The sequence below is a fragment of the Fundulus heteroclitus genome, chromosome 1 (assembly GCF_011125445.2).
Source record: "Fundulus heteroclitus isolate FHET01 chromosome 1, MU-UCD_Fhet_4.1, whole genome shotgun sequence".
In the NCBI taxonomy this organism is placed as follows: Eukaryota; Metazoa; Chordata; class Actinopteri; order Cyprinodontiformes; family Fundulidae; genus Fundulus; species Fundulus heteroclitus.
In genome coordinates, this window is record NC_046361.1 from 2,695,019 (window position 1) to 2,710,001 (window position 14,983).

Genomic DNA, 14,983 nt, shown 5'->3' on the forward strand with positions numbered 1-14,983 from the left:
ACAGCTTCTTTTTTCTTTTTTCTTTTTTTTCAGGATACAGCTTCTCAGTCTGCCATTGTCTGTTTGACCTGTGCTTTTTGCCACCACTCACTGGACCGTAGTGGTACTGCAGTTTTCCTCACAACTTCACCACACGTCATTAACCCATTTTACATAAATGGCCACTAGTGAATGGAAAAACAAAAAGCTACTGCTACAGGATGCTTCTCTTTAATGACAGCACATACCACCACGTTTCTCACTAAAATTCCTTTAATGATGAAAAAGTAACAAAGAAAAAGACAACCAATCACAGACATAACTGCAGAATCAAGGTTTTGGCTCGACAGCGATACCGGCGCGTAAAAGTTGGTCACCCAAGTAAGAATGTTTGGATCCAGCGCTGTAACATCCAGACAGAGAATGGCTGCGCTAAAATAAGACATTAAAAAAACCAAACGTGTTACTTAAGCATGCTAAGATCATGCGACACGCCTACAGATCTGCAACGTTAGTTACATGAGACGCTTCAAGAATCCAGCATTTTTCTGCAGTTACACACTTCAGTCTCAGACCTGTGGGATAGCTATCCACCTAACATACGAAAAAGCCACGGTGAATCGAAAACACACATACTGCATGTCAGACGCTAAAATAAATCCTTTAAACCTTAAATTACACAGCTAAAAAAAATAAAAGTATTTCACAGAAAAAAAAAAGGTATATAAAAATTAAATCTACATCTGCATATAAAAATGAAAGATTTCAATAAGTTATAAGTACTTTTTCTCTTAATATGGTAGGCTATTGTTTTTTGTTTTTCTCTTTCCCATGTTTAAAAGTGACTAAGAATGGCCAATCAGCAAGTCTACAATGTGAAATATCTAAATTCTCTGCAGGCGTGGGTCAAACGGCAGGAGAGCTTTCAGCTGCCGGGGGGGAAACAATGGAGCAGAAAATATCAAAGTGAGAGGATGTAGTTTGCAAGTTGACCCAGGCTTGTTAACATGTCACAGTGGGCTGGAGACCCCTCCACAGTAGCAGCAAGTGAACAGCGCACGCTTCACAGTAACAGAGTAGCACAGAGGCAGAGAGGTCGAGCTTCCGCCTGCAACCTTCAAGTGTTTCCACTGATCTTTGTGGCAAACTCCACATTTAGTCCAGCTGTGGTGGAAGAGGCAGGAGGAGTTTGGGTGCTGGGATCTCATTCGAAGACGAATACAGAAGGTAGATGAGGTATGAATAAGTGATTAGAGAGGGAGTGCACAGTCATGGTGAAGTAAAAGTACGTCCCCTTTCAAGCGGTAGAAATGGCGTTTCTCCGCTCAGACGGGCGACTGGGGGACAGAGCGGCGCGTATCTGTAGCTGCAGTCTTTCTCTCGTTATAGCCTGCTCGTTCATGCTTTTCGCTTGGCAGTGGTGACAGAGTCGGGACTACAGGCCAAGGTGGATCAGAGGCCTAATATTAGTGTGCTGACTTCAAGCCACCCCCACCAGTCTGCGTACTAAACAGATCACGGAGAGAAAGGATCACCTAAAAGGGGTTAATCTGATTTACCTGAAGGTGGAACCTGGTGGGGCCGTAGCTGTAGTCACTTCATCACTTATCTTCAGCACCTTTCTGAGAGCACATTTTGCAATTCTTTTGTTACCCAGCACCACTTGAATAAGAGCGTACTTTTATGAGACATGACTGTGTATGCTCCCTCTGCCAGCGGACGGCTGAATGCCGTGTCCAAATGGAGCGAGTGAGTGGATGAATGAGAGGAGACGCTCCCCCGCTCAGGACGAGGACGTTGAGGATTGCAGGTTTAAGGCACCTTGGAACCCTGATGCATCTGAAGCGGTGCTTTAGCCGCCTGCTGAGATGGTCTGCACCGAGCAGCGTCCAACCCAGCAGGAACTCACAGCGCGCTTCCATCCTTTTCCGCCCCCTGCTGGGCCTCAGGAAGAACTGCTTCTATTGATGACAGCAACCGTTGCGTCTTCTGCTCTCTCCCCCTCTCAGATACAATCAAAACGACAGCTCCGGCTTCATCTTTAGCAAACGAGCTTGGCGGCCGATAAAAGAACGTTTTTTGCGACAAAGCCGAACCAGTGAAAAATCGCCTACACGCGCATGAATTTACAGCTTTGAAAGAGCCCAGTGTAGCACAAGGGGAAAAAAAACGGTCAGTCTGCACATTAAGAACGCTGCGATGTTTAAGACATACAGTCAGAGGTGGTGAGAGGCCGTCTCAGTGTAGCGTGATGCGGGGCTTCATGCGTCGCAGCCGTTAACAGTGATGTGGTGACGGTTCAGACCGTTCAGTCTTAAAGGTTTGCTTCAGCCTCTGACCAAACCGGCCCAGTCCTCTAGGAGTCTTAAAGTGGGAAGGTGCACGGTGGCGGTTGGTGGCGGCGCTGGGCGGAGGCGTCACTTGGGCACCAGGCCGCGGGACTGTGGGTAAATGGGGGATCCTGGACTGCAGGGGCTGAAGGGAGAGGTCGGGGTGCTCGACTTCTTGCTTGTTCTGGGTCGGCTGAGAGACAGAGAGCAGTGGAAGAAGGCGTCGGCGTTAAAAAGAGCTTTCCTTCCTGAAAGCTAGCGCAAAATGTGAGACTTCCTAAGAGCTGAATGTGGCAGCGGCTGTTCTTACCCAGACTTTGGTTTCTTGATGCTGCCGCTGGCGCTGGCAGGCGGGGTTGGTCCCAAGCTGCCGTGGAAGCCAGAGGCATCTACCTGGATCTCATCCTCGTCTCTCAGAGCGTCCTCCAGGGCAGCTGCCACCTTGGGGGCGATAACTGGCTCCTGGTACTCTTTGGTGGTCCGTGCGGGAAGGTCCATGTCCAGCAGCAGGATGTTTTCAGCCTGAGGGAACCCAACACACACACACACGTCACTCAGAAAAGAGAGCATTCCCACACTCCAATGTCTAGATGTTTTCTGACAGTTTCCAGAACATCTGACTACAAAGTATTTCCCTTCCAGTGTTTGGACAGAAGTCAGGTTTCACCACCTGTATGTTCCACACCTCAAACACAGCACTGATGTCTGTCTGAGATATCAGCAGTCTGCTAAAAGGCTGCTTCATGGCTGGTTTTAGCATCTGAACCATCAGTGGTACCGTTTCAAAGCTCCAATGAGTGGGAGAATTGAATCAGGATCGATTCTCTAGCGCAGTTTTTAATCTTCGACAGCTTTATTAAGTTTGTGCAATGTTTACTTTAGCTTTACTGTTCAAGACCCTGATATAAAATGCTCCTGATGCCAGTAACCAAACAACCTAAATCTTCATGACTAACATTTAGAAACTTAGACAAAATAAAAGATGTCATTTAAATACATGATATACTTCATTTTGGTTCACTTTATTTAAATAGTCATCCAGACAGATTGGTTAAACGTTTCTCTCTAAGGAAATCCAGCAGGTTGCATCACGTCATTGTCTTGCAGCATTTGCTCCTCCTGGATCAGCCTGGAGCCACAGTGGACAGTTGGTTTTGCAGCAATCCCCCCCATACAGAGCATGCCTGTAGCGACAGTGGAGAGGAAAACTCCCCTTTAACAGGAAGAAACCTCCAGCAGAACTTTTTACTATCGTCAGGAGGAAGATGAGACACCAGATTAAACAACGCAGATCAGCTGAAGGCCACTATTAAAGCAACTTGGACTTCTTGAACACTTGAACTGCGCCTCAGGCTCATCTGCTGCATGCCATGCTGCACTGATGCAGAAGCTCATGCAAAAAGGTGCTTTAACAATCCACTGGGAGCATACATAGAACAAACAGTACATGGCAGAGACATGGACTGGAGTCATGTGACTAGTACTGAGTCAGACTCCTGTCAAACATGTAATAACTGTAGACCCAACTTGATGAAATCATAAGACTTTGGACCTGACTTGGACTCGTGGCTCCATGTCGACGTGAAAACATGATCATCGCTGATATTTGTGCCAAAAGAAAAAGAGAGGCAGCTCACTTTGTATCTCATGTCAGGCTTGATCTTCATGGCGATTTGAGCGTGATGACTGAGAGGTCTCCTGTAGCCGACAGCAGACGGAGGCCTGGACATCATCTGATGGTCACTGAGGCACAGAGGGCAGAACAATAAAACTGGGCATACATACACTGGATACAATAGTTTCTAACTGAGGGACTAAATGCCTGAAAAATGAGAGTCAGAGGTTTACATACTACAGGTACATCTAAAAAAAATGTAAAGTGCAATAATTTTGCCAGCCTCTCAAAAAGTGGAACTCTTATATTACATTAGGTCTGGACGATATAGATAAAAAAGCATATCAACAAACTAGAAATCATATTGAGCGATATAGATAATTATCAACAAATTCAAAATATATATTTTAAATGCAGCCCTGGCCATTTTATGCTTTTGTATAGTGACTTATTTTAAATACAGAACACACAAACACTGAATTTAAACTCTTAACCCTTTATTCAACCAACTTTTTACCAAAACTGCAACTTTTTTAAAAAAAGGAAAAGGAACACGTGTTCTCTGAACTCTTTGAAGGGGGCAGTGCATTCTGGGTCTGCTTTAGTGATTGGTTAGTAGAATGTAATATTAACCTACATGATAGGCTAGAATGCAAAAGGAAGGAAAACTGTGCTTCTATTGAACTTTTTATGGACCTTTTTTTCTATCATCGATATACGTCTATGGATCGATATATATTGTTATTGAATTATCATCCAGCCCTATATTACACAAAATCATTACACATAGAGCTATCTGTTGTTTCTTGTCATTTTGAAGATTATAGCTACAGGTAATGAAAACCCAAAATTCTGTGTCTGAGAAAATGAAAATATTGTGAAAAAGTTCTTTATTGAAAACTCATGGTGTCATGTCCTGACCAGATAATCAACTCAAAACACCTCTGAAGGTTTCCTGAGCCTTTAAGCAGTCTCTGACGGACTAATCAGCTCGTTTAACTAGCAAACAATTGCTTCTGACGTGTAAAAAAAGAAATATTTGAACTTAATGTCTGTCCACGTTTGTCCAATGAAGGTGAGCTCTCACTAACTTTATGAAGGAGTCAAGCCAACCTCAGAGCCTTCTGTCACTTACTCCTCAATGCGGGTGATGGGCTTCATTTTCCAGCTCTCATCCTCATCGTCGTAGAAAGCCCTGTTGAGGATTTTGTTCTTCTCTTCCAGTGGAATAAAGTTTTCAATGATCAGATGTCTGAAAGAAAAACATTTGGATTTCTTGGAGATAAAGGCTAAAGGACCTTTGAGCATAAAACAAACAGATGACCATTAATGTGTGAAACGCGGTTCCAGTAAAGCTCATGGATCTGAACCATACATTCAGATTTGCACATCCAGATTGTATTTGTAGAAATTAGTGCAGTTGTGTCTCGCAAAATCATCCAAGTAAATACCTTTAAAGAAATCCTTAAAAGCTTAAAATGCTGATGGTTTCATGCACATGAGAACTGTGGACCACACTCTGGATAGAAATGTGTTGCGTACTTGAGTTTAAGGTCCCTGGTGAGCTCGTTCTGGTTCTGCTCATGGTCCTGGCGCTCCTTGATGTGCGCCTCCTGGGTGTCTTGAATTTCTGCCTTCACTGCCTGCAGCTTGGAAAACAGCTGCGGGACGGACAAGATCCGAAAGCCGAGGTTAGCCGGGCCTAAAAGACTTCAAAGTGTTTCTGTGCAGAATTTACCTTAAGATCAAAGATCAAGGGTAACATCAAAAAACAGCCATCAAGATGTAATAATCATTAGTAATCTTAAGAACAAGATTTGGATACATTACGCAGATTTATTCTGCCGCTACATTGTGATTCGGTCTGTTGGATTGAAAGTATCGTCTTCAGCTGCTACCTTTTTCAGCTTCTTGGTTTTGATGTCAACCTCCTGCTGCAGGGAGCTGTAGGTCTCCTTCAGCTCCAGAGTCTCTTCATCGCGACTCTCCACCTGCTGCTGCATCTCCCTCTCTCTCCGTTTCTGTGAGTGGCCAGAAATAAAGCTATTAGTTAGTGTTAAAAACAATAAGGCATGTTTTGAGTTTTCCAAATGCACCTGGGCAACTCCCCATAGTATGGAGTGCTAAAACAGCCCTCGAGTCCTTCAAGGGGAAACGTATAAATGTGTTGGAATGGCCTAGTCAAAGTCCACACCTCAATCCGATTGATTAATCTGTGGTTGGACTTCATAATCTCTGTTCAGAATGAGAAAACCATGCAGAGGCTGGAGTAGTTTAGCCTTGAGGAATGGACAGAAGTGAAGACTGATCTAAAGCCAGCAGCAAAAAGCTCCTAGAAGTACTGAATTTAGGGGCTCAACAGGTTCAACGCTAAAGTTTTCTGTTCCTTTTTTCGCAATGGAAAGAAAATAATCCATCTTCAAAGTTATAGGCATGTTCTGTAGATGAACTGCCAACTGCCAACCGATCCATTTTATTTCCAGGTTGAAAAAGCAGTGGCAGGGGTTAAGTGACATGCAGAGGGGACAGCAGAGAAGCTTTGAACCCGAGCATCTGATTACAACATTTCACTCAATGATCGCAGTTTGATAATATCAGGCAGAGGCTAAAACAAGCTGAAAACTGTTTGTGATCATTTGTCCTGCTCATTTATTCAGAGCCGTCTCATCCGTTTATTGCCATGTCATTTTAAGTCGTTTCTAAACTGCCGTTACCCCACTGGCTTTCTTCATTTGCTCCCTAGGGACGAGGAAGAAATATATTATGCATAATAATTTGTAGAACTGTGTAATGGCCACCTTGCAATGGTAGGTTTAAGGTAAAAACAGGAGATCTGCCCGTCTGCAAAGGCAGGGAGATTACTGACAAACTACTCATTTCTGTCACCTGCCAGTCCCACACAGCATCAGCATATATCCCACTGACTACATGCACCCAGGCTAACATGACTGACTGTACACCTCAGCCTTTAAATAAATGGTCTACTTTTCATCCAGTTGGAACCGATGATCCAGGCAGACCTGCCAGATGCAGGTCAAGCTTAACTCCTGCAGCACATCTGGACCTGGCTGTGAGGAGAGAAGCTAGCTGTGGTAGGAGGCACTCACATCCAGTTTATCAGGTACGCCGGGTGAATTGCCTGATGAGACAAGCGGGGAATCAGCCAATCATGTGGCAGCATCTCCATGCATTTAGACGTCTGGGTGTCTAAAGGGAGCATCAGAATGGGAGGGGGAAGGAGACTGAAGTGCCTTTGAGCACGGCGTGGTTGTTGGTGCCAGACAGAAACTGTTCCATCTTTTAAGGATTTATACACACAGCCATTTGGCAGGACTGCATCCCAAACAAAGGAATTATTTGGTTTTACCATCTCTGAACACACATCCGTTCCCTCTACTGGGAAGGCATTCAGTCATCAGACATCAATCCAACGGAGCGTCGCTGACCTACGCTGGAACAGGAAATTCCCGTCCTCAGCTGTTTCCCATCATGCCAGTATTGACCCAGGTCTGTGAGGAATGTTTGACTTCTGGCTGATTCTACGCCTTGAAGACTTAAGGCCGGGATTCACACTCAGTACTAGCACGGTGGGTAGATCTGTGGCGGCACCAGACACCAGGTCTGCACCGCCTCCCTCTTTTCATGCGTGGCTCAGACTGCTGCTCCAACGATGGACTAGCAGCAGGAAGAGCTGCTCACTGGCCTTCAATCCAACGATATATCAACCGGCAGACTGTCAGGGTCACACAGAGACCCACCGGTCTGCACCCCTTCCTGCTCTGTTCAATGGTCCCCTTCTGCCCAGTCAGCACATGCAACACCAAGGAAAACTTTTCCAAGTTCTCTTCTGGTTCACGACTGAGAATCAGATGATAAAACCTTTGAAATGGAACATCTCACCAGAATAAGTTGTATTAAAGGCTAATGTTTGGGGAAGTCAGGGTTAGAGGTTAGAGCAGAGGGTAGGAAGACAGGTGGGCCTGAGAGTAAAAGCTTTCAGCTTCTTTGTCCACTCTTTACTTTACATTTCCCTGTTTTTCTTTGTGAGACAGGTGCTTTATATCAGTTTATCTCAAAGCGGGGGCTGCCAGGGGCTACTAGCTGGTCCTCAGAAAAATAATGGAGCATGACGTACGCCCCTGGACCACCTTAAGCCCCGCCCTCCCACTACACGCACAGGTTTGATTTCTTTTCTTCTGTTCATGTCATCAACAGTTTGTTGAAAGGTTTATTATTCAGGGAGAATATAATGGACATGACAATAGAATATGTTAGTTAATATTCTGATGCCAAAACAATTGTAATAATTATTGAATAGGGAATAAAAGTGAGAAAAATATCAGAAAAGCACATTGTTCTTTGCATATTTAGTAGCATTACTTGCTGTTTAGGGCGCCATAGAGCAGAAGATTTAGGGAAACCCCTGCGTTAAATTTACATGTTTCTTACTAGCTTCTGCTGAGGAACATGAGACTGTATGAGCAGGTTTCTAATTTGTTTTTTTTTTCTGAACTCTTTTCATCCTAAAGCGTGGGATGATAAGCACACAGCGTTGTAATAAACACGGTGACTTTAGGATGGGTCAGATTGTAAAAACTCCCCTTTACTTTGCCGTTTTTTCTTTGCTTATTTTTTTATGTACCTGTTCAGCGATTTCCTGCCTCCTCATCTCCAGCATCCTCTGCTGCTCGTTGGTGTGATCCACGATATTTTTCCCACCGACGAGGAGCTTGCTCTCCATCGCCTAGATGAGGCACAACGTTAAAAAGACGAACGGAGAGAAAAGCAGAGCTCCCACAGTACAGGTCTCACAGGCGCTTTTTTCCCCCCCGCTTACCTTAACTTTAGCGGCGAGCATCTCTCCGACTTCTCGCTCTCTCCTCAGGTCTTCCATCTTCTTCTCCTTCTCCCTGAGCAGCCGCTCCTTCTCCTCGGCCACCAGGCTGTGGTCCTCCAGGACGGCCTTCTTCTCCCGCTCCAGCTTCTCCTGCTGCTCCCTCCAGTAGTCGCCTGCTTCTTCTTCGTCGTCCTCCTCCGTCTCTCCGTCCTCCCCGTCCTCGCCGTCGCCTCCTTCCCCCGCCCTCTTCCTCTGCCTCCTCCTCTTCTTCTTGCCCACGCGCTTCTCCAGCTGCTCCTTGAGCTTGGCGATCTCCTCCTGGAACTCGCGCAGCAGGGCGTCCTTGGGGTCCTCGTTGATGTGCGGCTTGTTCTTGATGTTCTTGGCCCGGTTGGCGTAGCGCAGCGTGGTCAGCGTCTCCTCCACGTTGTAGGACGCGGGGCCGACGTTGGCCACCATCACCGTGCGGGCGTTGCCCCCCAGGGAGTCCTGCAGCAGGCGGGTCAGTTTGGAGTCGCGGTAGGGGACGTGGCTGCTCCTGCCGTCCACCAGGGCGGATATGACATTGCCCAGGGCAGAGAGGGACAGGTTTATCTTGGTGGCCTCCTTCAGTCTCTCGCCCTGGGCGCCCGTCTTGGTCTGCCTTTCGCTCCCCGCCAGGTCCACCAGGTTGAGCTTCCCCACCCGGATGTGGTTCTCTCCGTCCACGCCCAGCTCGCTGCACTCCACCGTGATGACGAAGATGGCGTGCGAGCGGGAACTGTGCTCGTTCATGTTGGTGGAGCCCACCGAGCGGTTCTGGTTGCCCACGTTCATCACGTGCTCGATCTCCCGCGCGCTCTTTGTGACGAACGACGACAGGTCCTTGACGTACACGCCGGTGTCGGGCCTCTCGCGCAGCTCCAGGCGGTGGGACTGGTCCTTGGAGAGCAGGTCCCGGATCTCCTCCTGGTAGATCTCCAGGTACGACGCTCTGACCAGGTACTGCTGGTTCTGGGAGCGGGAGATGTGCGTGAATATGTGCTCAAAGGAGTTGGGGATGACCCCGCGCCTCTCTGGGTCGTTCCGCACTCCCTCCATGGTGTACGTCTTTCCTGTCCCCGTCTGGCCGTAAGCGAAGATGGTCCCGTTGAAGCCAAGGAGGACGGAATCGACCAGAGGCCGGAAGGTTTCGTCGTACAGGTCTATTTGTTTGGAGTTAGAGTCGTAAACCGAGTCGAAGGTGAAGACTTTGGGGAGTTCGCTGGCTTCCCGGGGGTTCCTCACCAGAATCTGGCCCAGCTTGACGTCCACGGAAACCACCCGGTCAAATTTCGAGGCCTTCTCTTTGTCGTTCATCGGACGACAGCGGACCACCACCTTGACGGACTCGGAGCTCTTGGCCTTGGACATGTTGGGAAGCGGCGGCTGGTCCTCGCCCCTCGGCACCTCTGGTCTTGGTCCTCTGGACACGGCTGCAGCGACGCCTCACCTAAACGAGCTGGGCACACACAGGGAGTCGTTGGTGTCAGTAACATTTTAGCGTTTCTTCCAAACTTCGGCTGCTTTTTCGCTCGTTTTCAGCCTAAAACCTGACCACTTTCAGAGGAAGCATTTGGCCCAAATGAGAAGTACTTTAACAGGACCTCTCTGATGTAATCTAACTCCAGGGTTAGGAACCGATCACACCAACTCCAGGTGTTTTTACTAATTTACTCTATTTGAGCAGATCTGTGACAACCCTAACCGCCACAGCTCTACCACAGCATAGCTGCTCACTAAATATTTACTCCAGGGTTGTTTCTAGCTAGAAAAGCGTGCGCTCAGACTGCAGGCTGAAAAACAGATCCTCATACTAACCAGCCTTGTCAAAGGAGCGTACACTTGTCTCCTGGTCTGCAAAGAGTTGAACAAGTCGGTTCTACGGCTACAGCACTCCAGTGAGGGTAAGAGTTATCACCCGCCACGGATAAAATGTAATAATTTTCAGAAATTGGTGCCACGGATGAAGAAACATTCGCGAACAGACATAAGAGTTCAAAGCCCAAAACCACCAACGGCCAAAAAAAAAAAAAAACAAGAACTCAAAGGCCCGCCTCAGCTTTGTTACAGTAACACCTTGATGATCCTCAAGATGCTGCACAGTGGCGCCGTAGGCAGGGTTAGGCCTGGGGTCTTTCTGGGTGGAGTTTGCATGTTCTCTCTGTGCATGGGTGGGTTCTCTCCGGGTACTCCAGCTTCCTCCCACAGCCCAAAAACATGACAGTTAGCTTAGCTCTAAAGTGCCCTTAGGTGTGAGTGTGTGCATGATCCTCGTGTCTCTGTGCCGGACTGACAACCTGTCCATGGGGGACCCCGCCTCTCTCCCGCTGAAGATAGCCCCCCATAACCCTGCACGAAAAAGCCGGCACAGATAATGGATGAATGATCCCCAACTGTTTTGGTCAAACATTTTCTGAAAGCCACAAGATTTGGTTTCAAACTGACGCAGCATTTCAGAAAATGGAGAGCAGTCCACAGGAGGCCAAAATCCTCCAGTCCTTCTTATGCAGTTGGATTCAACCCGGCTGCCTGTGTGAAGAACCTGCAGCATGTTTTTTTTCTGTTTTAACTTTTTCTGTTTAAAACTAGAACAGCAGGGTTGGACCTGAGAGCAAGAGAAGCGTCTCTGGGATAAGCTGGGTCTTTGTGACGGGCTGCTGGTCACAGAGCCGTCCATGGGTCGCTTCCTCAGGGGGATCCTGGTTCCTCCCCGGAGTTTCACAGCCTGTTTGTGCCTGAATGAGTCAGCGATCAGCGGCTTAAAAAGCAAACGAAACAGACATCACTCTGAAAATACGGGCCGTGAGACTGAAATAGAGTAAAACACAACGACTTTTAAAAGACCTGCCCGTAAATAAACTGATATAATATCTTTGCTGTGTGGAATAAAAACGTTAAGGAAGGGAATGGGAAGACTTTTACAGAGCGCTCAGTAAAAACTCATACAGACACAACATCCAGGGGAAATGAAGGGGTTGGAGTAAGCTGCTCGTCCATCCATGCCTACAGTCACTAGCGGTTAACTCGGTCCCATCCAGCCCTGCGGGAGCTAACCGAGGCAGAGAGGAGTGACAGCAGTTTGCTGGCCGTAGCTACCGCTTCCATTAACGGCCGAAACGAGCGGCCGACCGGTGCAGCGGCGCAGCTAGCGCTAGCTTAGGGTAGCGGCAGCCCGGGGAGAGAGAGCAGCACCGGCCTAGCAACGCCAAACACACCGAGGGGAACCTCGGCTTCCAGCCCGACGGCAGCGCCTGGATAGCCCCCCTCCCCCTCGGAGACGCACTACCGCAGGGGTCAAAGACGAACACCAAGCCGCCGACTATCAGTTCAGATTTACCGGTGAGCGGCGTCGATCAGTCCACAACTTCCATTCCCACCAAGGGAGCCCTGCCCTGGTTGCCTGACAACAATCCCGCTGTAGCCTGAGAGAAGCAGCCGAGCACGGGAGAGAGCTGCGTCTCTCTTCGGGTGTTTACGGTAGTCGGGCTGAGAGCGTCTCGGCCATAGACATTATATACGTAGACGCCCCATTGGACGCTGCCGGCCACTAGACCGACGTGCCTGTAGGGCGGCCATCTTGGGTCAGACCACAGATCAGACAGCTGCTGCCAGCATAGACATATTTATGTCTATGGCTGTCAGAATGAACTGGAGGCAGCTCAGATCTCATTTAATCGTATGTTCACAATGCTCGTGACCTTTCAGTTAGATTACACATATTTATTCAGAATCAAAAAATTTAAACTGAAGTCAAACTGGATGAGATATATACATGTAGTAATATATTTTGCAGTTACATATTAATATAATAAACACACAAATCATATATAATTTTTTGGGGGGGTGGGGGGGGGGATAAATATATATTTTCATAGACTATTCATCGCAATGCCTTTTATCATAAATTGGCTCCAACAGGGTAGCTTCCTACTTCATGTACATTTACAAATGGCACTTTAAACTGTCCAAAAAATAGATAGTCATCAGTGACCATCTGCCACTTTTTAAGAGCATGTGATGACAACAGCACTGATCTACATAGGAGCAAAACTATATACGGACAAGTGAGAGCAGAGGTGCCAATAACAGCATTTAAAAATTATATAATACAAACCGCAATGTGGAAGAAAAGAAAGAAATCAACAAAAAACTAAATAATGCATCTTATCAAAGAGATTACAAAATCATAGCAAAAAGAAAATACTCTGTTATATATATATATATATATATATATATATATATATATATATATATATATATATATATATATATATATATATATATATATATATATATATATATATCCTTTTATTTGCGCACCCATAAGCGGAGTAAAAGTCGGGCATCCTGGGACGGAGCTCTGGAAGTTGCTGTCAAAACAAAATCGAAATTATGTATTAAGTTAGACTATCAATCATTTAATTCAGTCAGTTATCTGGAAATCGGTTGAGAATTCACCGGATTCAGAGTATCTGAAAACATAAACTTTCCTGAATTGACTGTCTGAGCGCAGCTTGGTCTGACCTAAGACGGCCGCTCTGTCGGCACGCCTCTCACCCGACGACGGGGAGTCTACATATATAATATCTATGGTCTCGGCTATAAAGAGGGGCGTCAACATCCGGTGCGTTTCTGATCCACACCTGGATGATCAGGTAAGCTCCTGGGAGCGTTTTTTTGGCTGCGGCGTCCCTCATCTCTCCGTTGGCAGGCAGACTTTAGTCCCAGTGTATGAGACAGTGCTGTTAAAGAGACCTGCGCGCAACGTTTATTTGGAGTTCCGGTTGCTTCAATTAGTCCCAGTTTTGTTTTAATTGTGAGTCCATCTCAACGAGGCAAAGCTTGGCCAACGCAGAGTCTGTCTAAAGCGCGCAGACACCAGTGTCCATTTGGAGAAAACGGAAAGGTGTCAATTCCGTAAGCTCCATGAAACAATGGCTTCAAGTTGACAGATTCCAGTTCCACTCCACAGAAATCATGTGGCCTGTGTTCGCCACTATCGCCATACTTCTGCGATGGGCTCGTTTGTGCCATTTTCCTTTTTGCTATTTTGATGCGTGTTTATTTTTTATATATATATTTATGGACAGCGCTCAAATTTCACCAGATGGTGTCATCCCAATTTCTTTCCCTTTTTTACATTAGACCCCCAAGCTTCGTTGGAACTAGAACATTTATTTCTAATGACAAAGAAAACAAATTAAATTGCCTGTGTTGGTCCCACGTTTATCTGAACACAAATTACTGCGTGCCTTCAGGAAAATATTTTGGAAAACTGCTTATCCACCGGTAATGTTTCTGTCCTCCAGATGGCGCTGTTTCACCCCTTCGATACGGCTCTGGTGCGTTCCTGTTAAAATGGCTGAGTAGAGCTGTTTTGTTTTATAACCGTGGGCTGTATTTGAGGGGAATAAATATTTTTGTTCCTTCGTTATAAAAACAAGTGAGTTGTGAGTATAGTGAGTCATTAAACCGTCCAAATTGCAAAAATATAAGTAGCATTTATGTAGATTTCACACTGAAGGAGTGAGGCCAGCGAGTAGGCTACAATATTTCACTGCAGATTTACAGAAGGGGAAATTTTTTTTTCATTCGGATGTAGAGTTTTTCTGTCTGACAATTCAAAAGGTGCATCAAAACAAATGCTGCTGGAGATGACATCATGAATCCTATTTTGACATTTTTGGGGAGTTCTGTAAACCTGAAGGATTAAAATGCCAAACGCCAATGAATCTGAGGACATTTTCAGCTGAAGTAGGTTTGAAAGACTGAGTTGTTTTTAAATGGGAGAAAATAGGACAGGTTTTGAAAGTGTAAATACAACTATTCTTTTCCCAAATCATTAGAGTAATTGTTGCTCCACTGAATACATTAGCCTGCTATAAACATTTCAGATTCAATGGCTTTTATTTGTATATTAAGGCTTAGTTTACCATTTATTTAAACTTTATCCCTCAATTATCCTTTAGTTTGTGTTCTGGCTGCTTTTTTTAATATGGAGTGTGTGGTGAAGCTGGACATTGTTTTGATTTGATTGATGTGAAATAAAAATCTCATGAGGTGAGAAATGCCTGCTACTGGAGTCTGATTGACAACTTAAAAAAAGCTGCCTATCAACCTATTTGTTAACTCCTATCAACACCAATAGGAGTTAACAAATTAGAGATCCATGGTCTGCAACCTTCACTCAGAAGCCTCATA

The 14,983-nt window shown here is 46.1% G+C and overlaps 1 protein-coding gene across 1 annotated transcript; it reads right to left on the reverse strand.

Annotated features, from left to right (window-relative positions):
- Window positions 1–234: 234 nt before the first annotated feature.
- Window positions 235–12,265, reverse strand: kif3b (kinesin family member 3B). The gene is made up of 9 exons (XM_012877565.3): window positions 12,120–12,265; window positions 8,762–10,241; window positions 8,567–8,668; window positions 5,823–5,945; window positions 5,467–5,585; window positions 5,060–5,176; window positions 3,947–4,052; window positions 2,620–2,831; window positions 235–2,502 (listed from the first exon to the last, which is right to left on the reverse strand). Exons 2-9 carry the CDS (start codon window positions 10,151–10,153, stop codon window positions 2,397–2,399), a joined length of 2,277 nt encoding a protein of 758 aa, XP_012733019.2. The 5' UTR covers window positions 10,154–10,241; window positions 12,120–12,265; the 3' UTR covers window positions 235–2,396.
- Window positions 12,266–14,983: the final 2,718 nt, after the last annotated feature.